Consider the following 27748-nt stretch of genomic DNA (forward strand, 5'->3'; position numbering starts at 1 on the left):
ACTCCCAGATGTGTTCACTCCCAGCCATTAGGTGCCCTTATGTCTCAAAGCATTAGTAGAGTTATTTGTTAAGAACGCAGATTTCTAACCAATAAGTCAAAATAATTCAAAATATTAGATTTTTGGCACTGGGAATTGATATAATAAGCAATAAGCTCTGGTAAACGTCAAATAATGTAATTTCAGAAGATTGAGGATTGAGGTTTCCATTTCTATTTCCAATCAATGAAATTTAACATGTAGCATCCCAACACATTATTCTGACTGGCAAACAGAAACAATTATTCACTTATAAACAGCCGGCCTGAACTGATCAATGTACTGGTGTAAAAATGTACAATATGTATTCCTAATTTGTAGTAAAGTAGAAGCATAAACTAAAGGAAGTAAAAAAAAAACTAAAAGTTCAATACCTCTTGTGCAGTAGATGGGTAAATGCAGCCTACTTGTTACATTCCACCAATGTGAAATTCAATATAAAAGGTCAGTCATTGAATTACTTGGTTTGGCAAATCTTCACTTGAGTCCTTACTATAGCACACTAAATGTCTCACTGCAACAATTCGATATAACGCTAGTAATATTGACACACACACACACACACACACACACACACACACACACACACACACACACACCTGAATGATGCTATGTGCAATGAGTACATAACGTTACCTCTTTATTCAGATGAAATAAAGAAACTAAATGTAAAACTCACTGTTTTCTTTCAGTCCAGGCCAAGCCGGTTAGGAGTGTCGGAGAGAGGTTAACAGGCCGCTGCAGCAGAGGCTGACATATTTACCAGAGAAGGCCAAATGTTTGTCCACCAATGGCACCTGCACAGTCCGTCCAACATCTTTATCATAGGACCCAAGCAGCTTTCCCGGTCACTGCTGGGTCCGTCTGACGTTGAAGCGCCGGGGTCCAAGCTGCCAAAGGTTTATTTACCTAGTAGTCACACTAGCTAGCTAACTTTAAGAGACTAACGTTTGCTGGCTAATGCCAGTCGTTAGTTTGTTCCCATAGACTGGATATATAACGGTCTACGGTCGTTCCCAATAGCATTAGCATCCTAGCTTCAAGATTAGCATCCTTACTTCCACTTACCAGCTAACAGATACACATAAGCACAAACTTCCAGCCAACTTAACTGTGCTGGAACATTTAGTAAAATGGGGGGGCGACTGCTATTTTCTTCTTGCGCACAGCTAATCAGACGTTATCTAACCTGCCGACCAATTATCGTTGCGTTACTTGTTTGGCCAGTTTGATTCAGGTGTAGAGCAGGCGCACACGTAGGCCTACTTCGAGGTTTATGCCTCGACGCAGAGGTTTTAGGTTCAAATCAGACCGACGATTTCCTGCCGGTCTCCCGCCTTCTCACTTAACTGTCCTGTCAACATTTAAAGGCGGACAAGCCCGAAAAATAATTTGTTTTTTTCCTCACCTACAACCACTCACAACATCTGACTGACCCCTGACAGTCACCAATACAACCAAGAGGGGGGGGGGGGAAATAATGGTACATTTGTTTTGATTATTATTCTTAGATTAAACAATTCAAATATGATCTTATTCAATGCGTTAAGTTATACACTTTCATTTAAAGTATTTCAATTACTCTATTCTATTAGTCCCTTACAAAAGTGGCAGAGTGGTGGATCAGATATTTTTAAAAGTTGTAGCTTTCATAATAATACGGTATAAAAATACTCTGTTACGTAAGAAATTAAATAAAAAATACTCAAAAATACTTGTAATCAAATATACATGTATAGCCTACTTCCCAATTGAGGTGCAGTACTAAGACAAGTAAAGGTACGTAGTTGCATTCCACCACTGGTCCCTTATAATATTAACAGACTAAAGATCTATGGTACCTCTCACCAGACTTCTTTTGCAGCCATAACTTAAGAAATGTCAGCACGTGAGTCTCATTATTGACCTTTGTCTTGTTAGCAAGTGTCATTAGTAATTCAGCGAGCCTGTATGTAGCGACGGTAGTTGTCTCAGTGCTCCAAACACCCTGTAAAACCATTATTACTTTTTATTATGTTAACCACAGACACCGGGGGTTACATACAGTCTATGGTTCTTTGTATAAGTACGATTGATTGGTTGTCTGCTATCGTATTTGAATATATTCTTTGTAATGTGTTGTATGGTGACCCTGATGAAGGCCGCAGGCCAAAACATGTTGGTTGCACAATAAAGTTGCTCTTCATACTACAGGTGTTATTGGAGTTTTCTTAATAAAAACAATAATAATGTATACTTTATTAATCCCGCAAATTGAAATTACAACAGTTGCATATTTATGATACATGTAGGCTATTTAAATGGGGGAGTAGAATTTTGTATGCATGCAATTACACTTTTCATGGAAAAACCATATCACATGCTAATTTATATTCCAAGCACAGTATTTTCATGTCTTCAAACAAACAAAACTAAATTATCAATCTATTCATATTTTACTAGTTTGACAATTGAGTAAAACTAACAAAAATCAGAGCTGATATTTGTTACTTTTACTCATTTACTATTTTTTGTATTCTACAATGCCACTCCACACAGTGTATACAAGTGTGAAAATAATAACAAGTTTCTTGTATGACTATATAACCTTTGCATATTTACAAAAAAGGTACTGTGTTGTTTTAAAAGCTTCAAACCTAGTGGTCACACATTTGCAAATGTCCTGTAATATCATGATGTCAACACAGAGCTTAACCTAAGCCACAAACATTCAACAGAACACACACCCTCAGGACTCAGCTGCACCAAAGCTACACAGATTGAACTAATTGTTGACTTGTGCATGCACACAAAAAACACCCAAAAGATGGTTCCCATAAAAACAGTTTATACATAAATTGATTGCAGATAATAAAATTGTATAGCATTGCGTTTGGGTGGATTGCGTGTGTGGAGCAACGGCTTGTGCATTGTCCAATGCCAGCAACCTGAAATCTCGTATTTTATCTGCTTTTATATATTTTTTTGTTTTTAACTCCTCTTAAATTTCTTAAACTGCACTCTAACTTTTATTCTTGTATTTGATCTGTTTTTAATCTCATAATTGTTTTTGGCTGTTCTTTAATGTTTTATGTAAAGCACTTTGAATGTGTGCTATTCAAATAAAGCTGCCTTGCCTTGCCTATTGGCAATACTTTTCTCATTTCTCATTTCTTGAAACTGCTCTATAATGACAACAGTCTTACTTTCTTCCTCTTTCTCATCCGGTTTACACTCCATGACTGTACCGAAATGTGCACAAGCTTGGCTGATTTACTGAGTGTCGGACAAGTCGTGATCTCTGGACTTTACAGACAGCCAGTGGCAGTAAAACACACTTCCCATATGTAACCCACCTCCTCCACTAATGAAGCCCGTAAACCAGATTGTTTGACAAGCAGCAAACACAGCTGAGAGCGCAGGCCGTTTTAATCGGGCCTCTGGAGGGAGACCCACACCTACGGGGAGAGGACCCCGGGACACGCCGACATACATCAGGCACGACAGGGAGGCCCGAGGCCCCATGCATGGTTTGAACAGGGACCGTCCCTGAGGTCCTCAACTGCACAGGTGCATGATGGAGTCACAGGGAAAGAGGTCAAGCTTCACTGCAACTGACTGTGCAGGATTGGGAAGGATTTTCGGCTCTTTTGTTTTTTTTCTTCTGAGTCAGGTTGTGGAAGTGAAAAGAATTATGTCATCCCCAGTGTTGTTACCCAGCCTGGGAAGTGATGTTTTCTCTCCTTTTAGTCTGTTTGTCAGTTAATATCTTCTTCTTTTTTTAATTATGTTATTAAAATAAAAAAATACAGCGGATTGCAAAGCCTTGGTGGCAGTATTTGCTTTAGTTTCAGATGCCAGCTGTGATGATGATATTTATGCCCTCAGTAAATTTTGCCTCTCCAGTTGATATTTTATTTAGTGGATTGTATAACTTTCTATTTTACAACTCTTGTGTGTAATTGCTAGGATACTAAACTAAACTTTACTACCAAAACATGGCTAGAACAAAGCATTTCAGTCCAGACCAGAACCGTCCATGTTTATTTTAACAAACAGGCTAATTCCATGTTCCCAATCTTTAATACACTGATAGTACCTTAAGTTTTTTTGTATTCTTTTTCTTTTTTTTTTACTTTTCAATTGTAACTGAAGATGTTTGAAATTGTAAGAATGAAGGTTGGTTCAGCTATTATGAAAGATCAATCATTTTAACATGGTGAAAGAAATCATTTCGGCAAAAAAAAAAAAGAAAGAAGAAGAAGCTGAGCGTTCCATCGGAAAACGAAGCAACAGATGCTGAACCACTCCGAGACAGAGCCTGCCAACCGAGGGTTTAGCAGAATGATTCCCTGGCTGTCCCACCCTACCCCCCACCCCCACCCCCACTCCGATCTTGCAAGGAAAATAAAAATCTCTCCTTGGCTGCAGATTAAGCATAGAAAGAGGGGGGTCAGCCTTGCTAATGCCTTTTCATCATAATTTATACTCCATCTGCCGTCTCAATCAGCACCTCAGAGACACCCTGCTTTATTTGTCCACAGAACCGTTATTCCTAATGGATATTGCAGCACCTTTTCAGTGACCACTGCAAAAACACATACTCTTTACACACTTATCTGACCCATTCTGAGTTCATCCTGCTATGCTCTTTAATCTATACCGTAGATACAAGAGAAGTCAGATGTCACTCTATTTCTCAAGATGCATTTGTGATGGTTCCAAAAGGAAGACGTTAACTTGCAAAAAGTTCTTCTTTCTGCCTCTGGCGAGATCAGCTTTTAACTCAACAGCCCAATTGGACGCCGTTCTGTTGTTATTCACAAGAGGACGCATGTTTTTAATGGCACAAAAATCAGTGCAGCATTTTGTTTCTCCCCCTTACTTGTTGAACTTGTGACTTGAAGTCAAATGTTTACTGTATATGTCAGATAGCTTTGGATGAACTATCTTATGCATAATGTCAACTCGATTTGTGGTTTTGTCCCATTCACGGCAATACGTAATCCAAAAAAAGTGTAATTATGGCTAAGATTCGTAAAATTGGGCTAATTCGGTCCTTTGGGTGTTTGTGATTTAGCAGAAATATGCCTCAGGGCAATGAAATGTCTCAGAAAATATTTGGATTGCAGCTGGCTTGAGAGCAAAATATCCTCCCAACAGAGAGGAACAATACACATTTCAAATGCAGACGGAGCTCATGAATAACTTGTGAGCTCTTTCCTAGAGTATTAGATATCCAATATTTGACATGTTTAATTGACTGATCAGTCAGATTTATTAAAATAAATAATAATAAAACTGAAAACAGAAGTTTACAAGATTGCTTACACAGCCACAGAACAATAAATCCGAGTCAAAAGCAGATTATTGTTTACAATATCATGCTTATCCTTCTCACAATAACACATATGAACAAGCTACACAGTCCAGACTATAAATACACACTACTAAATTAAACTACATTAATACACTTTAGTTAAACACATATACAAGTATACACATGCATGTATGTACACATATACACACACACACACACACACACACACACGTAATGTTTTTTACTTTCATTACAAGTAAACCCAAAGTGCTTTATATTAAAAAACAGCATACACATAAAACAAAGCACGGATAAAAAAGAATGCAAAAAACACAACAAGACAATCAACAAAAACAAACAAAAACATACAGGTGTAACCGTACAAATCTCTCTCACACACACACACACACACACACACACACACACACACACACACACACACACAAATACACACACTACATATTTCTGCTTCCTCCTCACCTTACAGAGGCAAATCATAACAGCTGTACTTCATATGTTAATATTTTAATTACAAAACATTGGATCATGTTGTAAAAGACAATACATCATTATTGATTAAACCACCCAACAGGATGTAAAAACATTATTGTAACAGCCGGACCTCAATCAGCTACAGCTTTAAAATGCCACCTAAATATTTGCGTATCAATAATAATTGCAGATATATCTTAAACACTGATTGCATGACTTTAACATGCCGTACATACACATTGTATTCTGCCACCAACAGTTTATCTGTTATAACTGCCATTGACGCAAATTATAAATTTGCAGTATGTTAAAAAAAAATCCCTGTTTCACAATTGCCTCCAATAAAAACCTACAGTAAATATTATAGCATTTTAAACCTCCTCTCTGGACAAATAAGTTATGGCAAATAGCTCTTTCAAACCCCCCCTACACAGTTGTAAGTACCCAGACCCCCCCTTTTTTTAACATTTTGAGTAGGTCTTTACAGACTCATTGGGACATTTGTGTTTTCGAGTGTTTGGTCTGTTCCTAACAAACAACCTTTACAACCTAAGCCCAGTTGGCTTGTACAGACACACGCCATGCCAGTGCCTTTATAAGAACTGTGTATTTGTGTGTGTGCGTGTGTGTATTTGTCTGTGTGTGCATGCGTGCGTGTGTGCGTGTGTGTGCATAAATATTTCTTGTGTTTGGAAAGTCATGAAATGCACTAATTGTTTGTCGAGTTATTTACTTTTAATCACAGCCCTCCTGTTTTTGACAAAATCACATCTTTGGAGGCATCAAGTAAAAGAGTATAGGCAAATCCTTTATTTGTTAGACAGCTGTTTGACTGCCAAAAGGAAAGAGTTCGCAGAGTCCTTATACCAATCAAATAATGGAGGACGAAATGACGAACAGGTCACAGGCAACACACATAAAGAGAGAAGGAAAACATAAAAAGGCATCTTTTTTATTGTCATCGCTTGCTTCAGTATTTCAAAAAACAAAACACCATTGTGGTTTTTGTTATAAAGGAATGGAACATTTTCTTTTACATGAGAAGATCAATAACACTCTCACTTTACTTCGCTCCATGGCTACGCATCAGTGTTGACTTAAAACCGACATTAATGGCATTATTCAGGCAGCATCGGAGCCAGCGACACAAACAGACTGAACAAACTGATCAGGAAGGCTGGCTCTGTGATCAGCTGCAAACATGACACATTTGAAGCTGTGTTGAGAGGAGGTCACAGAACAAATTATTATCTAGCATGGATAACCCCGACCACTCCAAATGGCAGGCGCCATCTTGGGAAAATAGTCAGGACCAGTCAAAGCACAAGCGGCATGCTTGAGCTATGTTATGTTGTTATGTTGCAACTTGGTAGTTTTACTTACATCTTTATTAATACTATTTAGGTAGTCGTACATTTTTATTCCTAACATATGTGTATATATTAAAAATATTTGTTTTGTTTTTATTCTTTCAGATTTATTATTTCATGTATGTTTTGTATTTGTCTGATGTTTTGCTGCTGTGACACTGTATTTTCCCATTTTTGGAATCAATCTTTCTGTCTATAAAATCTATCTGTCTGTGTGTCTGTCTATCTATCTGTTTATCAATCTGTCTGTCTGTCTGTCTGTCTGTCTGTCAGATATGTTGGTCTCTGGTGATTGGTTAGGGAAAATCACATGCCCCGCGGTCAGACTGAAGATGGAAACAGAGTGTAATGAGTAACTGTCTGATATCACACAGTCCAACACTCAATGTAAAATCCCATCTTGCTGTTTTTGTATGAATTAAAGTGGCTAGCTGCTTCCCCCTGTTTTCAGTATTTATGCTAGGCTAGGCTAAGCTAGGCTAACTAGCTCCAACTACATATTTACTGTACAGACATGGGAGTGGTGTCAGTCTTCTCATCTAACTCTAGCCATCAAAGCAAATAAGCTTATTTCCCAAAATATCAATCTATTCCTTTAATTAATTTCATCATACTGATAGCTGAAGCATATTACAAGAGACGACCAACCAGCCTGTAGTGTATATCAGCGTACTCTTGATGTTGTACTATCACCAAAGTGTAGGTTAACACAAGTATGCTTTTGTCTTTGATCCTTAACCCCTTCACTCCCACACACATATGCTGCTCCTCTTTGTAGTTGTTGTCAGATGTGACATCTGATACTGCATACAGCCTGGCTGTACGCAGTAGATCTCCTGCTCACTAATGACTAAACATGGCGTCGTACACTAAGCCCCTCCATGGCTGTGGAACGTCTCACAGAGTGACGTGATGGAGCTGAGCTTAAAGACGACGCGAGATGAGACAGAGTAGGGGAGAAGAGCCATTTAGGGGCTTTTGCCTGGCTGGCGACTCCAACGGTAACAGGAGGCACCTGCACAGAGTCATGAGACAGCCTACCAGGGGCCCCGATGAAGACTTATGGGTGCTGTCATCGGACCAGGGCCGTGTCCTTACTGTCACGCTGCATGATGGAGCCCAGAGAGATGCTTTAAAATCTGCAGTGTATCCCTTACAGAGCAGGCACACTCCCTCATAGAGCAGGCAGAGTGATTAATACTGAACAGGATAGAAGATATGAACATCAATATGTTAGTTAGTTAGTTAGTTAGTTACATCTGCATCTGCATCATTATTTGTTAGGAACCATTTTTATTGCTGGAGTAGAAGCTTAACATCAATAAATGCAGTCTTAATGTTTATCAATGACTTGTTAATATTTGTAGCTGAATACTGGATTTTGATTACCAATTTAAAGGGCAATTCCGGCGCAAAATGAACCTAGGGGTTAATGACACATGGGTACCGACTTGACCGTTCTCTGGGATATGTTTTCATATGCGACCCGTTTTAGCAAAAAAAAACAACGATTAGCTTATAACGCTAGTTGTCGAGGCACGCAAAGGTAAAAATAAATCGCTATTTTATGCCACTAACAAAGCTCAAAATATCACAATAATAATGAGGGTCCCTACATGTCAACCCAAGCATTGAGAACTTTGTAAGTGTACAGACAGTTGATTAAAAATACAGATTATAAAGACATCACCGTTTGCGCATACAGGCAGGCGCCATCTTGGGAAAATAGTCATGACCAGTCGAAGCACAAACGCCGTGCTTGAGCTGTGTTGCTGGCTGCTGGTTACACGGCGCTCGTTGTTTGACTGGTCAGGATTGACTGGTGTCAAAACTGGTGTTTTAACGTACTGTCTTAATAAACTTTTTAATAAACTGTCTGTACACTTACAACGTTTTCAATGCTTGGGTTTACAACTAGAATTGTAAGCTAAGTAGGGGTTTGCGCTTAAACTGATCACATTCAATAAGCACGAAAACATATCCCAGAGATTGATCAACTCGGTACCCATGTGTTATCAACCCCTAGGTTCATTTTGCACCGGAATTGCCCTTTAACATTTATATCCGGCTGGTTTCAAAAAGAGAAACTCTCAACCATTTCTCAGTGACTTTCTTAATGCCTTTATTTTCTACTATTTTGTATACTATTTTTTGTGTTTTAACATTCTGCAAATAAATGTGACTTCACTTAATTTGTGACTCAAAAGCCAGAGAGATTCTGAACAAAAAAATGAGATAAACACACTTCTTACGGGTGTAAATCTTTAGCTTTTCATACAACTTAATAGCCCGATGCCGAAGAGTAAAGTCAACATAATAATAAATGTCACAAAGTTCAAAGACGCTGGCGTTGTTTGATGGAGAAAACACACTTAAGAAAGTCTATTCATCAATCAAGCATCTGCTTCTGCCCAGTTGTGCGGTCAGAAGGAATCCCTGGCATGTGGAGTGTGTTTTTAAGGAGTGCTGGAAGCAGCCACCTCTTCAGTCTTGCTCAACAACACAATGCCGTTGACTCCCTGAATGATCCAACTTGACTCTTTGGGATGTCTGAGTGTAACCCATGGAGACACTGAAAGTCCGTGGCATTCTCTTTTAATTAATCAGGGCGAGGTAAGATCAAACAGCCTGCAACACTCCCACGACAGGGTGGGGGAAAAATACTCAAGCTGGGGGAATTTTGGGAGAGAAATGTTTGTTTGTAGTTCTCATGATTATGTTTTTCATTTTGATTTCTAATAAAGTGATAGTGATAATAGCCAAACACACACATATGTGGGTCCTGCCCTCGCTTTATAAACAGACGGCTTTATTAGTCCAGATGCATGCATTTAAAAATGTTTGGGAATCTACAGCGCAGACTGTCAATTTCAACACCTGCATTACACTCCCTCATAAAAACCACCTTGTTTCACTCCCGAAGGTTGATCTAAGGTCATGTAACACTCTTTTGCATCCCCTCAGACTCCCACTGGTTCCACCGGCCTGCCTTTGACATCCCAGAAGTCATCTGTGTTTATCGAAGGGTCACCGTCGTCATGGATTCTGAGGACTTTGAGATGACCTCACGATTACCAGTGAAGAGTAATAATGTTGATGATGTTAGTTGTACAGAGCAGCTGATTATGTCACCAAGGAGATTTTGATTTAATAAATAAATGATTGAATTGCCTGAATTGTTTCCACATTTTTCTTTCACAGTTAAAAGCTGTAAGTTCACATTGACTGTCCGATCAAGTTATGTCCAAACAGCCATCAGAGCTGATTCCAGATCATTTTCAACACCAATGTCATATCAGCTGTACTGTAATCCTATTTTATTATAACTCGAGCTGTAATTACTGTCACCTAAAAAACGAACCCTTTCAAATGTTGTGTATGCAAACAATTATTTCAGTTGAACAAATGAAAACTGCATTGACCTTTTGCTGTGTCTCAAACCCTACATTAACACCCGTGGGACTTTCTGACGGAGTATGTTTGTGCCTCCATTTCTCCTATATCTCCTATATCAGCAGACTTATGTGCCCGAGATGTGCACTAAAACTTTAAATGAAAAACCTGTTGACATGTCCACGGGGACGAGCGGAGAGCTGGTGGGACAGAATGCTCTCTCCTCGTCTCAGCTGGCCCAATGGCTCGCGGGCTGCCATGAGGTGTTTAATGGCTGCGTGAAGTTCCCACAGGGGGACGGCTGCTGGGAACATGGATGAATCTACCCCCCTCCTCCCCCTCCCTCCCTCCTTTACTCCCTTGCTCCCTCCTGCTCTACAAACAGAACTTCAGCCCAGTGATGGATGAAACAGGCCGGAGCTTACCGCAGCCTTATTTATGGGAGCAGCAAGCGCTCTCCCCGTCTGTCCGCACACGGCGCAGTGAATGCCATTACATAGTGGGGGAGTGAAAAAATAAAAGAAACAACATCTGACATTGAAATGAACTGTGCGCTGGTAACAGTTCTTCTGAAGATGGGAAGTGATTGCAGTTTGTAATATGGACATTCCAGAGGTGGAAGTGAGGCAGACCACCAGACCTTTTCTGAGCTGCTGGTCTGCTGTTCCCATCAGGTCCATCGTCGTCCACGGGTTGCTGATCCACAGCCCCGGAAGGGTTGTTGACCCGCAAAGTAGCACTTAATTCAATTTTTTTCAGTGTCAAATCACAGCAGACGTTATCTCAGGACGTTTCACATATAGGGTAGTTACAGACCACAGACTATAATTCCCCAACAATTCCCCCAGGAGCATTTGGTGCGACAGCAGAGAGGGAAAACTTCAGCTGAACCTGGCTCATGCCGGGAGGCAATCTGCCACAACTTGGTAGGCTGATGAGAAAGGGTCAGTGCTATGGTAACCATCTACTTCTACATTCATGTGCTGCCATAACAACCATCAGCCGTAAGGCCCGGTCACGCCAGAAAGTGGCAATGACAGATTCATCCTTTGGAAAAGATTTTGGTTTTAACGTTAACATAACGTTAGTTTTGCTTTGCCAGACCTTCCTAAACAGCGCTGTGGAGGAGGGTCTGGCTAGTTCACACAACATTCCGGGATGGGGGAAAAATGTGCTCTGGTTAATTGGCATTTCTTTAAACCAATCACAATCGTCTTGGGTGGTGCCAATAAAGAGTTGGTGAACAGGGGGAAACGGCTCTCCTAATCAGCTTGATGAGCTGACAGTTAACTCACTCAGTGTGTTCGTATTTGTATCATCGACTCACAGAGGTGGTTAAATAGAAGTGGAACAAAGCTCATGAGCCATGATAGCTTCCTCCATTTTGGACTCTCTGGCCCTCCGATTGGTCAAGGAAGTTAAAGTCAAAGTTAACCATTTATTTCCCTAAATTCACTGATCATGACAGTTCCATTACAATGTATTGATTTCATCAATATTTCCTCATTTTAAATCCCCAGGCTTTATGGTGAAGGTTTTCCACCAGTGTTGGGTTTGCAGTCGGCGTTCCAGTTTATCCCAAAGGTGCTGATGGGGATTGAAGTGAGGGTTCTGTAAAGTTTTGACATTGTCAGGAGAAAGCCTTCCTCAAACTGTTTCCATAAAGCTAAAAGCACACTACTGTCCAAAAGATGAGGTGCTTTATTGTTAAGGTTCCTCTTAATGGGAAGTGACCCAGTAAAAAAACAGTCCCAGACTGAGAGGTGTCCACATACCCTTAGCCAGTGTATGTATGGGGGGCGTGCTGGTTCTGGGTGGGCTGTCGGTGCCTTAAACTGTGACCTGAGCCATTTCAGACCTGGAGTCTGGTCACAGAGACTGATGGGGGTCTGGACTGTTGGCTTTACAAGAGGGTCTGCACAATAGTCTGCACAAGTGGCTCTCCACTCCTGGAATTCCTTCCCTTATTTTTTAAATAACGTTGCAGTGAACAAGATTACAAAACACTTAAAGTTAATCAGATTGTAAATTGTATTGTACTTGTGTTTTTTCTTTTAGTTTCAGTTCAACACTTTGATAAGTTTTTCATCACCGTCCAGACTGAGACAACACATCATTTATATAACAGAGATTGGAGTGAAAACACAACAGCAATCAGGTTTTAGTTATTGCATGCGTCTCTGAATCTGCTTGGTTCTCGCCAAGCCGCTGCAAAATGTGATGGATCGCGTCATAAAAACCTCATCCCCAATGATGTGGCCTTTTTTCAAGAAGGTGTTTGGCCTTGCTGTCTGGCACTCGTATTTCATTTGGCGTTGATCAGTGTTATTCAAATTTGTTGAAGAAATAAAAGCTTGATTTCTGTAAGCAAAATAGTGACAGAGACAATAGAGACATGCAATTTTCCCTCCAAAGTCAATGAGTTTTCTTTTAAAGTGCCGTTATTTTATTTTTTTTCAGTTGGTGATTGAGGCACCATACACAGAAGCCTGAGATGGTTTTGTAATGCCTTTAATTATCTATATTCTTCTAGGTCGCTCGTCCTCTAAAGGGCCCAGAGGCATCTGTTGGGTGAATCAACTCTATCCCCTTCTATTCCTCTTAAGCGGAGGTAGAAAACACACTGTTTGCCCCGTGCTCCTTCCTGCTGGGTCAGATATGCTGACTAAGGCACAGCGATGACAGCATGAAACGAACCAAGGCCTCTCCAAGCAACAGTGAATCTCAGGCATGTGAATTCAGCAGAAAAAAAACGGGAAAGTGTTTTTGTTAAAGTAATAGCAGCATATCATTTTAGATGTTGTCAAAGACTGTGATTTACATAACATCATTATTATTCTTTTTATTTTTTGAGTCCGGTCCCAGGCTTTTAACCGATCTTGGTGAGAATGTGGAGATGATGCAAACGTTAATGTTTTAATTGGAAAAGTTCTGTGGACTGTGAGTCATAAAAAGAGAGACTTGTGAAGTGAAGTATTTTGTGAACAATTATCTTTAGCTGTCAGGACATTAATAATCCTGCCCATGCCCTGGTATCAGACTGTTCTGCTCTCACACCACACATTTCCCTGGGAAGAGCATTTCTATGAAAAAAGCGAATACAGTTTTTGGTAGTCATACCCAGCTATTAATTATGCTGTTGTTTGTCGAGCAGACTCAGGGCTGACAAGCACAAATTATACTTTTTGTAAGGAAAATCTTACTTTCTACTTGCATAAGGGTTGACGGATCCTCCCAAATTCATCTGTGTCACACATTAAAAAAACTAGATACACAGCACATTTAATTTTTGACATCAGAAACAAACACTTTCAGGGACTTTCTTTGCAACCTGGGTCAAGACTGGAAAACTTCCAGTTCCAGAGGCTCTTTGACATCTGATAGGGGCTGAAGAGCTGAATTGATTCCGATCTTAAACTCTCCTAAGCTGGGGAGATTGTGGAGATATCTGCCTTAGCCTCTCCTGGGTCATGCACCCACGGCCACATGGATAGGAAGCAATTTCCTTTGCACTTGGAGCTGATTGCATTGAGCTGGTCCAAAGGGGTCAGAACAAAAAAAAAAAAAAGAAACTGACGCCTGAGTAATCAGAAGCGGCCCTCAAAAATGAAACAGCTTCCATGTGGGGAGGAATCTAAATTTACAGGCTGTTTATATCCGTGTATGTATTAGTTTAGGGGGAAAGACGCAGGGTTCTAACGCTACGCTAGTGCCCTGAAATAACCTACTCAGCTGAGGAGCTGACATGAACATACAAACAAGCACAAAGGCACCATCCTGTCTGTGGAAGTAGCCATGAACCCTCAGGGAAAAAAACTTCCAGTTTGTTGTTCTGGGAAGGAGAATTCTGTTTACTTCTTAATCCTGCACAGTCTATTTTGCAATGCCAGTGAATTGAGCATGGTGTCTGTGTTTTTTTTCTAATAAAGATACGCTAGACACGATATCTTCCTCAAGGGAGAATGACGGATCATGAGATAACTGGCCCTTGGGCACAGACAGACAGAAAGCCCCATCATCTTTCAGATGAGACACAGACTTTGTGATGCCCTTTTTTGTTTTTTGCCTCTTCTTGTTGTGGTTTTGAATCTCTTTGTGGCAGTTGTGTGTCTCTTTGAGGTCATTTAGGGTCATTTTTGTCTTTGTGCTCAGCGGATGTACGTTGCTGGGATAAAGCCTGACATCCTATGTCCCTCCCCTGTGGCTTTCTCCGCTATCAGGGCTTAGCGCCACCCATGACGGTTGTGTTTTTTCCCCCTATCCCAGCATAGATAGGCAGTGTAGCCAGACCATCGCGGACCCAGCGCTGTAGTCTAGCAACGCAAGACTACTTTGTGGTTGTTTCGCGTCTCTTTGTAGTCATTAAGCACGTCTCTTTGTGGTCATCGCATGTCTATTTATGGTCATTATGTGTCTTTATTGTGGTTGTTTTGTGTCTCTTTGTGATCGTTATGTGTCTTTTTGTGGTTGATTAGTGTTTCTCTGTGGTCATATTTTGTGTCTCTTTGTGATTGTTTTGTGTCTTGTTGCAATCATCACATGTCTATTTATGGTCATAAATTGTGTCTCTTTATGGTCATATTCCGTCTCTTTGTGGTTGTTTTGTGTCTCTTTGTGGTCATACTCTGTCTCTTTGTAGTTGTTTAGTTTTTCTTTGTCATTACGTGTCTCTTTGTAGTTGTTTAGTTTTTCTTTGTCATTACGTGTCTCTTTGTGGTTGTTTTGTGTCTCTTTGTGGTTGTTTTGTGTCTCTTTGTGGTCACTTTGCATGTCTCTGTAGTCATTTTACAATTCTTTGTCATCACTGTGCAAAGTTGTGATGGACCTCAGGTCGTCAGGCTGGTTGTTCCAGAGAGCAGGACCACATTAACTGAAGGGCCCCCTCACCGGACCTGGATCTGATTCTGGGTTCAGCCAGAAGGCCTCTGCCTGATGACCTGAGAGGCCTGATGGGGGTGTGATCAGTGAGCAAGTCAATGTCGCTAAACCATCAGGCGCTTCATAGACTATAAGCAGGATTTAGATAGTGATTCTGTATTGTACCAGGAGCTAATGAAGTGATATAAGTAGTGTTGTGTTCAAATCTTTGTCCACACGTAAGGCTGCCTGGGTTGGAGGCGTTCCACTGATTGTTTGGATAATCCTGAAAATAAAGCGTTACAGTAGTCTATATATGTATTGGTAATATTGGTGATGTGTTTGATTTGAAGCAAAGAGAGGGTAGAGCCATTAGCTGAGGCTGCTGAGCCAGTGGACCGAGTAGTGATGTAACGCCACAGAAATGAATTTATTCACACAGGACAGAGATGGTGTTGTCATCGGCTTGGTCCTATCCAGAGAGCTTTGTCATGTGCAGAATCAACTGTAATGCACCAAATAATCTGGGAGTGGGAGGGAGGGACGGATTACCAGTGAAGGTCTGGTTGGCACCGCCACATTAATACGATCAACATCATTGTGGTTAGCAATGATGACATCAAGAAAATTGGTTTGATTCACTCTCTGCGTTTCACTCTGTGAGCATTCAAAATGCCAGGGGGTGGTTTTGGTTAGAGACTGACTACTGCCTGTCGTAAATCTGTTCCTCATGGACTGCATGATCCCCGACTTGCCATGCCTACACTAACACCCACACAAATACTTTGCTCCTGTTTGAAAATCATCCGCAGCTGATCTAATTGTTTCTGTGTGCTGGTAAAAGAAAGACAAACTCTAATGATCCCTCTTCTCGTTCGATTTTTCAGAAATGCCTGCTGAATTGCCTTGCCTTGTTAAAAACACGCTTTAGCTCAAATGCTTTGACCACCAGTTTTATGCAATCGTGCATGGGTGTGTTTCTGCTTGTGTGTCAGTGTGCATTCATGTACAATACGCAGCTAAAATTGAAAAGACAACTCTGTCCATTACTCAATAAATAGATCCGGATTTGCTCAAAAACACCATCTGGAGATGAGATGGCGGCTGATAGGAACTTCTGAATGCCACAGAATGAAACGGACATATTTTGGACATGATGAACAGCAGCAAATTACGATCGTTCGAAAGCCATTTTGTGCTCCACCCTGGGAGTGAGTAACGGGCCGGGCTTGTCAAGAGCTGGGTTACTTTCTTTGGAAAATGACCAGTTGACGGAGAGGAGTTACGTGAATCAGCTCATTTCTTATGGATTTAGGCAAACTGATTACACGTGTGGACGTCAATGAGCAAAATGGGAATTAGTTACTGCTGAAAGTTCTTGAACATGTTGTCTGTGGTTTTCTCCTGTCAGCCTTCATTTGAAAACATGTTGTCCCATATTTTAAACCAGCATATTGCAAGACAGTGTTCATTTCCTTTCACATCCGTTCATATACCAATCATCCTTTTGTTCATCAGTCTGTCTGGATGACATTAAACGTCTATGACTAGCAGCTCCAAGACAAGCCCATGCTCTCGGTCCAGTTTGAAATGACAGTGAGAGTGTTCAGTGACTGTTAAGGAAAGGGTAAAATCTAGCAGCAATCTATGGACAACCCTTGCACAACTTCATGATGGAAATCTAAACCTTCGTAATTTCAGCAAAGTTTGTTATCGGTTACTTTGTAAGCAGAAAAAAAACTGCAGAGCTACGGTGTTCATCGTAACCTGGTTTTGTCAGTATTCATTCAATTCAAAAAAACTCTAAAGAAAGTCATTTTTCCAATTATATAGCGGTAATCTCTGCCACTCCCAAAACAAATACCGCGTTTATTCTTATTCCGGTCCGCAAGCAGCCAAAGACCGTTTTTGATCAACAATGTCATCCCCAGTTTAGCTTTCAGCTTACAGCTGTTACATGCAGCTGTTTTACCGACTAACATTTTACCATAATTCTGTCTGCTGCTTCCTGTTTTCTCCTCTTGTTCTGTCGTTGTATTGCCTGATGCTGTCGTCTGCCAGCCTCCCGGCCCGATGCTTGTGTGCTAGTCTGCACGTCATCTACGTTGGCTGACGCTTGTTGGGATTGTATGCAAGTAGTGTGAACATGTGTTGAAAATGCTGGGATGTGAAATGCTGTTTTTGTAACTTCTGACATTTATTTTTTTATCAGCCTTTATAAATGCCAATCCCAATAGTTTGAAAAATTCTTATTATCTGCCGATAATACCGGCCCGCCTATATATCGCTCGTCCTCAGGGCCGTCTGCCAGCAAGGTACTGCACATCTGTGAAAATAGTCTAAATAGAGTCTACGATAAATAGATATTAATATTTTATGGTGGGACTTTTTTAAATGTTTAAAACACGTTAAACTGTTGCCTCCATCCACAGCAGTGCCCTGTAGAAAATACACTGATTATGGAGAAGTACCTCATAAAACCACACTTTAAAAAAATCTGACTTTACGGGAAATAATGTTTGTTAAAGGCAGCTAACAGATTGATTGTTTTTCAAAACATTAGTCATTATCTACACATATGAAGCGAGCCATAGCAGGACACAATGTTGAGAAAGACTGGATTTTTAGTCTTTACTATGAATGTCAATGTGATTATGAGTGAGGTTTTCCTATTTGTGGAACAGAACCCTGAGGCTTCTCTATATTAGCAGGAGGAAATATCTCAGATGTAAACCTTCACTTATGCTCTTCAAAATGAAGATTTGCAGTTTCATTGTTATATTTTACAACTCATCGTATATGTCATATGTAAACAGATGTTTTAATTGCTGATGTGTGTGGAGGAATCGACCTTGCTTATGTCAGCCTTCCTCGAGTCGTCACTTCCATTGACCCTTAAAAGATAATTACCAAATGACAGGTTGTGTAAACTCTTGAAACGACACGTGTTAGATTAGCCTTCACCCACCCACCCCCCCCCCACCCCCCTTAATTGCACACAAAATAACCCCACAAAGTGTGCGGCACTTATACTAATTCGTCTTTCTCTCCTTAAATGGTCTGGAGAAGTTGGTAAGTTTACGCTGAACTTTTGCAGTATAACCAAAAAGTATCAAGAAGGAAAACACACAAGCACTTTGTTGATATCTTAAATGTTTCTGTGAAATGCAAAGTCCATAAGGTGATGATTAAGCAAGGACACGCGTTCTGCCTCCACAACCTTTGGGGCTCGTTGTGGTTGTTTAGAATTATTTGTTGACAGCCCTGTTTCCTATCCTCTGCACCTCCGGTTGTCCCTAGCACACATGGTTGGCTCGGCTCTCTACATGCCTGGCCTCGGCTCAGAGACTGAGGCTTACATGGCTCAATGGAAGCCCCTGACCCGTGGGGTGCTACTGTCCAATCCCTGAAAAAAGTGTCACCTACTTCTACATCTGTCTACTGATGGAGTCTTTTTTGTCATGGTTTTTCCGAGATTCAACCAGAACGGCAAATAACAACACAAACCACTTACTAAGATGCAGTCTGCATGCTAATGTTAACATAGGAGGACATATTTGGTCTGGCCTCTGTCTTGAGCCCAGCTTCTCCCTTCCCTGCTGAGCTTTACACTCTCAGCTTGCAGGAAACACAATCCATCTTCCGAAGCCTGCGTCGTTTGTAGAACACAAAATTTGTTTAACTTTTTCGCCGCATTCCTCATTCCTTCCTCTTCTGGTTTCCATTTATTTTAAGCTATTAGCGCACATGACCTGATAAGGGAGTGGTTGGAGGAGCGCAAACATCCATCTCCAACTACATCCGTCATCTTCCACATGTGTTTGACTTAAGCAATAATATCCGCTCCTGGAACAGTTTGACTCGAAAGACCCGCAGGTGAAACTACCTTTAGAAACATTTATAAGTAATTCTTTGACAAAGGTCTGACATTGATGTGTTCTAGTAACTTCAGTAAAAATATTCCATCTCAATAAACGTCTTGGACAACCTACAACGTTTTTAAGCAATTCAACAGTGGAGGCCAGAAACATAACACTTTAAAGACTTTTATAGGCATTAGTTCTTGGCTTGCTATGAATGTCACCTCAAGTCAGTTTCCAGTGGTGGACTTTCACAGTCAACAGAAGAGACTCGCTTGCTTTTGTAAGACGGATACCGCTGGCAAAAACACACTTCAGTTAAGGACCTCTTTATTTGCAGATGATATACAATTGACTTTATTTGACTGTCTCCTCTGCATTTGGAAGAACATCAGTTAGGTCTGTGTTGACACTGTCTAAGCCATTTAAGTGGCTGTCTTTTCAAACATTTTTCTAGCTCTAGTGCACTGCACAAAGCTGAAATAAGATATTACACCGTTCCATTACGGGAATTCAAAGGAGCAATTGTGAACAACATTTAATCCAAGTAAGTCTTTTTTTCAGACGTGACAAGATGTAGATCCTCACTGCACCAAGAGTAGGATAAAGCTTCGTTGGGAAACGCTGATTTTCTAAAGAAATTGCCAGCTGGAAGATCAGGTTCACGTAGAGTGGAACCGAAGGTGTGTACATTCAGAATAAAACAGCATAACTCATTTCCTAAAGCTCAACCCTATCATTTCTTCTCCCACATAGGGACATCAACTACCATTTATTGTGGTTAGTATGTCAGTTCTATAAATATTCATTAAAAAGGCCATGAGTTTGTGAACTGTTGTGTGTACCCCAGTGTTTCTTACGCTTGTAACAGAGCACGGATCCTCTGGGACTTCCACACCCGGTGTTCAAAACTTCCTCGGTGACACTTACATCGGGGGCCTGAGCAAAGTGTTGTAGACTAGATCATGCCTGACTTCCCGTGCACCTCCGCGGGTCTGCGAGGGTCCCCTGCAGGTCACCGTGTATGCAGACAGTAACACGGGGTAGATGCTTTGTCAGCATGAATAGAGTGAGGTACTCTTCACGTACTGCTCTTCAGTGTTTGTTCTTGACTTTCTTGGAAAACTTCTTCCATGCTAGTTGCCTGAGTAAAAGCATGGCATGTCTGTTCTCTCTTGGAAAGCAGGGCTTGCAAATGACATAATGACTGCACATTATGGATGATGTAGTGAAATTTAAGATCTACTGTTCTCCATTGGCACGACAAAAGACGAGCTCTGAGCTACAGTTTCCACAATGATTTTCTGTTTTGTGTTTGCGTTACTTTTATTTGGCGCTCTAAGAGAGTTCTTGTCCCGATAATTAAAATTAACATTCGCAGATTAAACTCAGCATAAACACCTAATTTTGTCTGGTACGTTCTCTGGGACTGGATTGCATAACTCCTGTTTGACTGCAACTCCAAATTGTTCAGCGAGCGCTGGTACAGGGCTGTGCTCCAGATATGACAAGCATCCGCAGAGAGCTCACATAAAGTGAAGAGGGATGAGTTTTGAACTCTCAAACTCGCAGCGGATCATGCCTAAAGCCGTGGAGGAGGAGAGGCACAGGGGAGTGATGATGAAGGATGATGAAGGATGCCTGTGGCTCATATCCACCCTCATAAACAAAGAAAAGTTGGAGATCTCAAGAGCAAAGATTCTTCTTCTATTGCTAAGCTGCAAATCTTTACTTCTTAATTGGCTGAATTTCTTTGACCAGACATCAGACAGACACCCTGAGAATGCACGTACAAATAAAATCCAAATATTTAGCATTTATATGCACTATTTAAAAATGTAATACATGGTTTATTAGACACTGCAGTGCAGTTGTAAGCTGGTATGTTTATGTGTTTTTTAATTATATTATTTTATCTTCTATGAAGACCTATTTTATATTTACAACTGATACTCAGCCTCTACTTATCGACATCGGTGGAAGAACACACAGATCTTTGAGTGAAAGTAGCAATGCTGTACCAAAGAAAAACACCGTGGTGCAGGTGGGGACGGTCACGGCTGCCAGAATAATCCTCAGACTATGGAAATCTTCAACTGTTCCGAATGTTAAAAGCTGGTTGGGGTTAATGTTGGAAATAGTGTCATATGAACAAATGCTGGCTAAGCTAAACGATGACATAGAAAACTTCAAGAAATCTTGGAACTATTTTCTTTCCTGCAATACTGGGACAAGTAAACTTATTTGATGAACATCTGTTTTGAAAGTATTGTTTACTGTAAGCTATTGTTCACTGTGGATGTTTCTGCTAACATCGAGGATATTTGTAAATGTCAATTTTCTGTGAAACTTATTGATTTGATATGCGCTGGCCTGGTTGCTTTGGTTGTTTTTGTTTTGTTTTGTGGGTGGGTTGGGAGGGGTTATATACTTATGTTCTGAAAAATAATAATAAAAAACTTTAATAATAAAAGAAAGAGCTACTGTCGGCTGACAGGAAGAAAAAGGTATTGAGCAAGTAATGTATAATTGCTTCGAGAAATAAAATTAAAGAGACATTACAAAAAAAATAAAAATACTGTACCAAAGAAAAGTGCCCTGTGTTTAAAACTTTAGTTACGTAAAAGTACAGAGAAACTTTAGCAATGAAATATACTTAAAGTACCCAAAGTGAATGTACTTGTGTGTTTTCATCATTTTAATGTTTCAGCTGGTCCTTTTAATTATTTTATATCCTGCTGGGTTACCTAATTTATAAAAGAAATACATGATGTACTAGTTGATTATATTTTAAATGAATAAACTAAAATGGCAAAATAAAACTAACTTAAAGCTGTCAACATAAATGCAGTGGGGGTGAAACGCACAATTTCTGCCTGCAAAAGGGAGTGAAGTTAAAGTTTAAAGGTAACTTGAAATGGAAATAATTAAGTAAAGTAGCTCAAAATGGTCGTTCAATACAGGAACCTAAATACACATCGTAAATTAATTTAGTTACATCCCGACCAGTGTTTATGGGGGCCCACAGAAGAAGTTATAGCTGTGGACAAATGCATTAATAAACCCTTATATCTGCTTGGATTAAGGTGTTATAAACCATTAATTAAATGTGTATATACTGATAATAAATCCATCAAATAGGAATGATTACAAATAAGCCAGCTCTTTCAATATATCTTCCTTTACTTTATTCATGGTCTGTACAGTATTTCATTTCCAAAGTCTCTATCATACTCTATGACAATAATGGCTATCATTTACTACAAAAAGGTTGCATAAATAATTTAAATGTGGAAATTAAAAAATAAATATGAAGTTCATTCTTTAATAACAGTCCTTATTTTGCGTCCGTAGAGAAACAGCCCTCGCTCCCTCTTTAGTGAGGGCACCACTGCCATGGACCACACAGATATGATATGTACAATCACAGCTCTCAGCTTCCAGTTGCTAGTACAAAACAAACATTTAGGAATAGAAGCAAACATCGTCAGTACTGTTTAAAAAAACATAAAAAATAAACATAAAAAAGGAAGCAAATATGAGCAGAAATGCTGTCAACATGCTGAAACATGGTGAATATTCTTCATGAAGTACAGTCCCATTGCTGAGGAAGGAGGTTGTGTTGTCTGCAGTGACACACTGGGGCCAGATTGTATCAGTCAATACACTGAATTATTGTTTTCTCTGTGTTATTCTTGCTCCTTTCTTTCCTGTTTGAGCTATTTGCAGCATGGGAGCGGAGAGGGTGTCTCAAACACAACGGACGGCTGTTGGCTGCCGAGGGTTGATCGCTGCTCTATTTGGCCAGGGACAAAAGAATTCCGGTGTGGGCGTGCTGGAGAATGCTCTGCCCTTAAGTAACAACACAACCTCACTCAATTTTGTGATGCCTCCTCCTACACACGTGCACAGTTTTTTTTTTCTACTGTGTGTGATTCCAGCAAACAGGAACTGGCTAGAGGAAATGGCTTTTTATGACTCAAATAACACAGGAATGAGCTCATTTAGTAATTAAGAGGAGTCACAGGAATGCCCATTGCCCTCATGGTGTCAAAACTGCCCCCCCACCCCCTGTATCTGTCTCTCCTGACTCTTTGTATCTATTCGTGGGAACCCCTGTAACTAACAGGCCTGGTTGGGGCTGCTGCAGCGTGGAGAGCGACGTGGGGCTGTCCTGATGAGTGGGGCCTTTAGTGGGCTGTCTGAGAGCTGCCTGCACCGCTGTACAGGTCCGGGCCTCTCAAAACCTGTCAACATCCCACCATCAGAGCCCCCAGAGCTGCTGCAATCTCCTCCACACACACACACAGCCAAAAGGAGATGGATTACAACCTCTTTGGAGCGAAGATGCACCTTGTCAGCTTTAAAACAAAGCTGTGTTGCGGTGCAGCTCTGTACCCGCTGGATGTTTGTACAGATGGGGCTCGAAGCCTCAGCCTCAGGGAGGACTTCTCATTAAATAAAATCTGTTTGAGTGAAGGACAGAAACCAAGCCCGGGGAGGTTTGGAGCAATTGGGGCGATCGTATAATTGTGCTACATCTCCTGACCAGTCCCAGTTCTGGCAAGCCCCTGGCACTCATGCAATAAGCAGCAAAGTTCACAAATATGCTGACAAGTGGCTGAAAAATAAAGACGGATGACTTAAAACCAGCCCAGCAATTAGCTTATGAATTCGCTCTCTTTGAAATTTCTTTTGCGTCTCCTCCCTATTTGATGGAGATATGTTGTGTGTTGTGTAACGTGTGTTTGTGTGTGTGCTTTGGTGTCTGTCCTTTGGTTACTCGAGAGGAGCATCAGTACGAGTTGCCCAACAGTGTCGGTGTGTTGTTCTTGCTCCGGTCTTGAGACAGGCGACTGTGCTTCTTGTTGCGTTGCGTCTTCGGGACCTCCTTGGCCTCTGATTGGTTGTGGTGGGGCCTGAAGCGCTTGCACTTGCAGGAGGTGACCACGCGGATTTTGTAAGTCCGAGTGTTGCCGTTGGGACAGTGCAGCTGGACCCTCCTTGTCCGGGAGTGGGCCGGGATGCAGCGGTAGTCCGTAGCGCTGCCCCTCCACCACTTGCCGCGGCCGATGGAGTTGGGCATGAGGTGTGCCGGCATGCACTGGCCTGAACACACCAACTCCTTGACAGGCTTGGCACTGCGGCAAGACCCGTCGGTGATGTAACGGGTGGAGCGCAGCTCCCTACAGCTCAGCTCCGAAGCACCTGGGTTGAAGAGCAGAATATCACAGTTACACTCGTGGCTTCAGCCCAAAACAGACACTTTGAAGTGCTGCACACTGGAAAGGACATTCTGTATGTTCACTGCCTCAATGCTGCCGCCGTGTCTGACTGCGATACGTGCTTATATCTCGGATTCTGTCAACATGAACTTGCCATTTTTGCTGTTGTGTGTGAAAAACAACAGAAGATACAAACTGAGCGGGCATTTCATTTCATTCTGACACAGACATATTGTGAGACCAAGAAGTGCAGCCGAAAAATCCACTTTTTATAAGTTCAATTTAAGGCAACAATTTGTACATTTAAGTAAAGATTTTAAGAGATGATATCAGAGTCTCTGAATCGGATTCATGGTCCGATCATTAGCTGATGATGGGGCGTGACAAAGAGATCCAGCTGGCAGCAATCAGCTGATAGCAAATCCAGACCAGAGGGCCATTAAACAGCTCAATCAAACCTAATGGAGGTTTGGGCTGGAAGAAAAAGCTGGCATAGAGCGTTGGCCCTCAGGAAATGTATGCGGTGATGGAGGAGTAAATAGCTGTCTGGTTATTTTAAAGGAGCGGTACAGTTTTGAACAAACTGGACATCTGCCAGACTGATCTGAGACAACGCACTCAGCCTGTAATCCCATGTTTCAACCGCAGCTTTTTAACAGCCCTTTGCATGAGTTATTGCCCTTTTTTTTTTTTTTTTTTACAAGCAGTGTGTAAAAAGGGGCAAAGGAACGGTTGGTTAAGAAATGATACACTCAGAGAGGGATCTGTTTTCCTCTGTGGCTTTCTTTGCAAAAAAAAGGGCTGAACAAAGGATTTATGTGAAGTGACTTCCTTTTTTATTTTCTCCCCATGAGAACCTGATGTTATCGTGGCCGCCGCCGAGGGGACCACAGCAGTACACAATGCCTACAGCATGCACTGGCCAGCGGTTTGCACCAAATACCACCGTATCCCAGAAAGTCAGGTTGTCTTGTTCAGCGAGAGTTTGGTTTAATCCAGTCTCGCTGGGCCTCTTCCCCCTACATTTCCTGTTACATCTCTCCACTCTCAGCCTGAAAAAATCATTACTAATGATGGTGGCCTGCACATGAGACTACTGTACAGTTGCGTGAGCTGTTCTTCTCCCCTCCGCGAGAGGACTGGAGGGAGGCCAGGCAGTGGTCAAAGCCTCCGCTGGGACCCCACAGGGTCCACGAGCAGGCCGTCCCAGGACGAAAGCTGAGAGATGGATGAAGAGAGTAATCCAGGAGATTTCTGTCTCCCTGTGTGAACCTCAACACATGCTTCACATGAAGACAAAGGGATGTGCTTTTCCACCCACCATCCACCCCCATTTTTTCTTTTGGAAGACAGACTAATCCTGCAATAATAATACAATTAATTAATAATACAATTAGCCTAATCTTGTCTAATGTTTGGATGTTTGGTCCTCGACAGACAAAAATCAGTCCCACTACCGCATCGCGATTTGCTAATTCGCCTTTGTCAGCTTAATTTTATCATCCATCCAATCAACCTCCTTCTCCTCGAGTGCCCGTGATTAAATAAAGGCCAGTCTGGGAGAATATTGCACCACCCATCTTGAAATCCATGAGCGTGAGATTACTCTACATGCATCGCTCGATCAGAACATACAACCTTTTACTGGCCACAGGTGGGAATCATTCTCAAAAGGCAGTGTTGCATTTCAAAAGCAATTTCCAAAAAGGAAGAAAAAAAAAATAACTGAAGGAAAACTGCAGCTTTGGGGGAGACATGTTGTTGCAATCAAATGGTTATGGCGTACTGCAAGTAGAGCTTGACTAACAGTATAAAGAGAGACGGAAACAACCTGAAAGACAACGTGAAAAAAAAACCTGATGTCTCTCTGGATGTTCCACTTCAGGACAAGAAACCACAAGAATGTGTGTCTGGGCCGCTTTCAGCACCCTCCAACTCCGGCAGCAGATTAATAAGCAGGACAACATTGTTCCCACACAGAGATGCTCTCAATCAGGGAACCAGTGTGAGAATGAAGTCAAATGAAAAGGAAGGTTGTCTTTAAAAATAAAAAAAAATCCAATTCACAGATTCCATCAACAATTCTTTAAAGAAAATGTCATAAAGGTGGATCAAGTCTAACAATTGCGTCCGTTAGAACAAAACCACACAATTATTAACAGGTAAACGTATCAAATGTTTTACATTTTTAGGCTTTAAATGTTATTTAATATTATTTAATACTTGTGAGGTCAACAGGAGAATCTGAGCGCACAATCCCCCAAATAGGCCTTCGGAAATGCACTTATTTAATCCCGAAAGAAAATTGGTTTCTTTAAAAAACTAAAAGTCATAAAAGTTAAGTGGCCTAACCTATAAAGTTATTCTATATTAAATGATATATTTTAACGCTATGGTGCACTTGTTCACATGCGGCCCCTTACAATGAAGTTTCGGCTTCAACTGACACCCTATAGGCTATCTAATGTGATTTTTTTATGTAAGTTTCCTCACGTTTACGCATCAAAGGCTAAAAAAATGACCCTTTTAAGTTTGGCCTTTTTCATTATTGCACCAAGTGAATTAATCATTTTTCTGATTTCTTTAAACGCCTCAAACGCACCAACTTGAATGGTTTTTCATCCATTTAAACACCGAGTGAACTTAAAGGTGTACTTACTGTAGGAGACTGTGTTTGCTGTCCTTCCGCCGTTTTTGGCCCTGTTATTCAAAGTGTTGTTGTTGTTGTTGTTGTTGTGGTGGTTGTTGTTGTGGTGGTTGTGGTTGTTGGACGCCGGTGGGTTCGCCTCCTGAGGTGTCCCGGGGTTTTCCCGGTGCTCCGGTAAAACCTCCGTGGCGCCGTTCTTCAGCAGCTTCCATCCCCTGACGGCGGTGCAGCATCCCTGGAGCAGCACGAGCGCCGAGCTGGAGACGAGGAGGGCCAGAGACACCTGCATGATGGTCGCGCGGTCGGCGACACGAATCAAGTAAAGACGCACGAGGAGAATTTTAAAAATCAACAGCCACACGCACACACACACACACACGCACACACACAGGAGACAGAGAGAGAGAAAGAGATACCCGCGAGGACAACTTGGTCAGTTCCTGAATGTACGAGGCGCACGCGGTATTTATGCCTGCGCGAGCTGTCGTCAAAGCTGACAATTAAGCGCTTACACGGAGTGGGAGGGGTCGGACCTGGGTGTGTGTCTGTGTGTGTATGGGGGGGGG

The 27748-nt window shown here is 41.4% G+C and overlaps 1 protein-coding gene and 1 long non-coding RNA gene across 3 annotated transcripts in view; one reads left to right on the forward strand and one right to left on the reverse strand.

Moving 5' to 3' along the window:
* Positions 1–611: 611 nt before the first annotated feature.
* sost (sclerostin) lies at positions 612–27538 on the reverse strand. 2 transcript variants are annotated; one of them, XR_004655045.1, is made up of 3 exons: positions 27195–27538; positions 23609–24518; positions 612–638 (listed from the first exon to the last, which is right to left on the reverse strand). XR_004655045.1 is itself a non-coding variant. In XM_034860405.1 (2 exons), exons 1-2 carry the CDS (start codon positions 27469–27471, stop codon positions 24106–24108), a joined length of 690 nt encoding a protein of 229 aa, XP_034716296.1. In that variant the 5' UTR covers positions 27472–27538; the 3' UTR covers positions 22480–24105. The 2 variants fall into 2 exon arrangements, 1 of the variants encoding a protein (XP_034716296.1); XM_034860405.1 differs by lacking the exon at positions 612–638 and having other exon boundaries at positions 22480–24518.
* Positions 11743–27748, forward strand: part of LOC117936906 — a 20545-nt gene continuing 4539 nt past the window's right edge. Inside the window, exons 1-2 of the long non-coding RNA XR_004655050.1 lie at positions 11743–11772; positions 20947–20953. This is a non-coding gene — a long non-coding RNA (uncharacterized LOC117936906). The remainder of the gene's footprint in view (positions 11773–20946; positions 20954–27748) is intronic.

Source organism: Etheostoma cragini, chromosome 21, assembly GCF_013103735.1.
Source record: "Etheostoma cragini isolate CJK2018 chromosome 21, CSU_Ecrag_1.0, whole genome shotgun sequence".
In the NCBI taxonomy this organism is placed as follows: Eukaryota; Metazoa; Chordata; class Actinopteri; order Perciformes; family Percidae; genus Etheostoma; species Etheostoma cragini.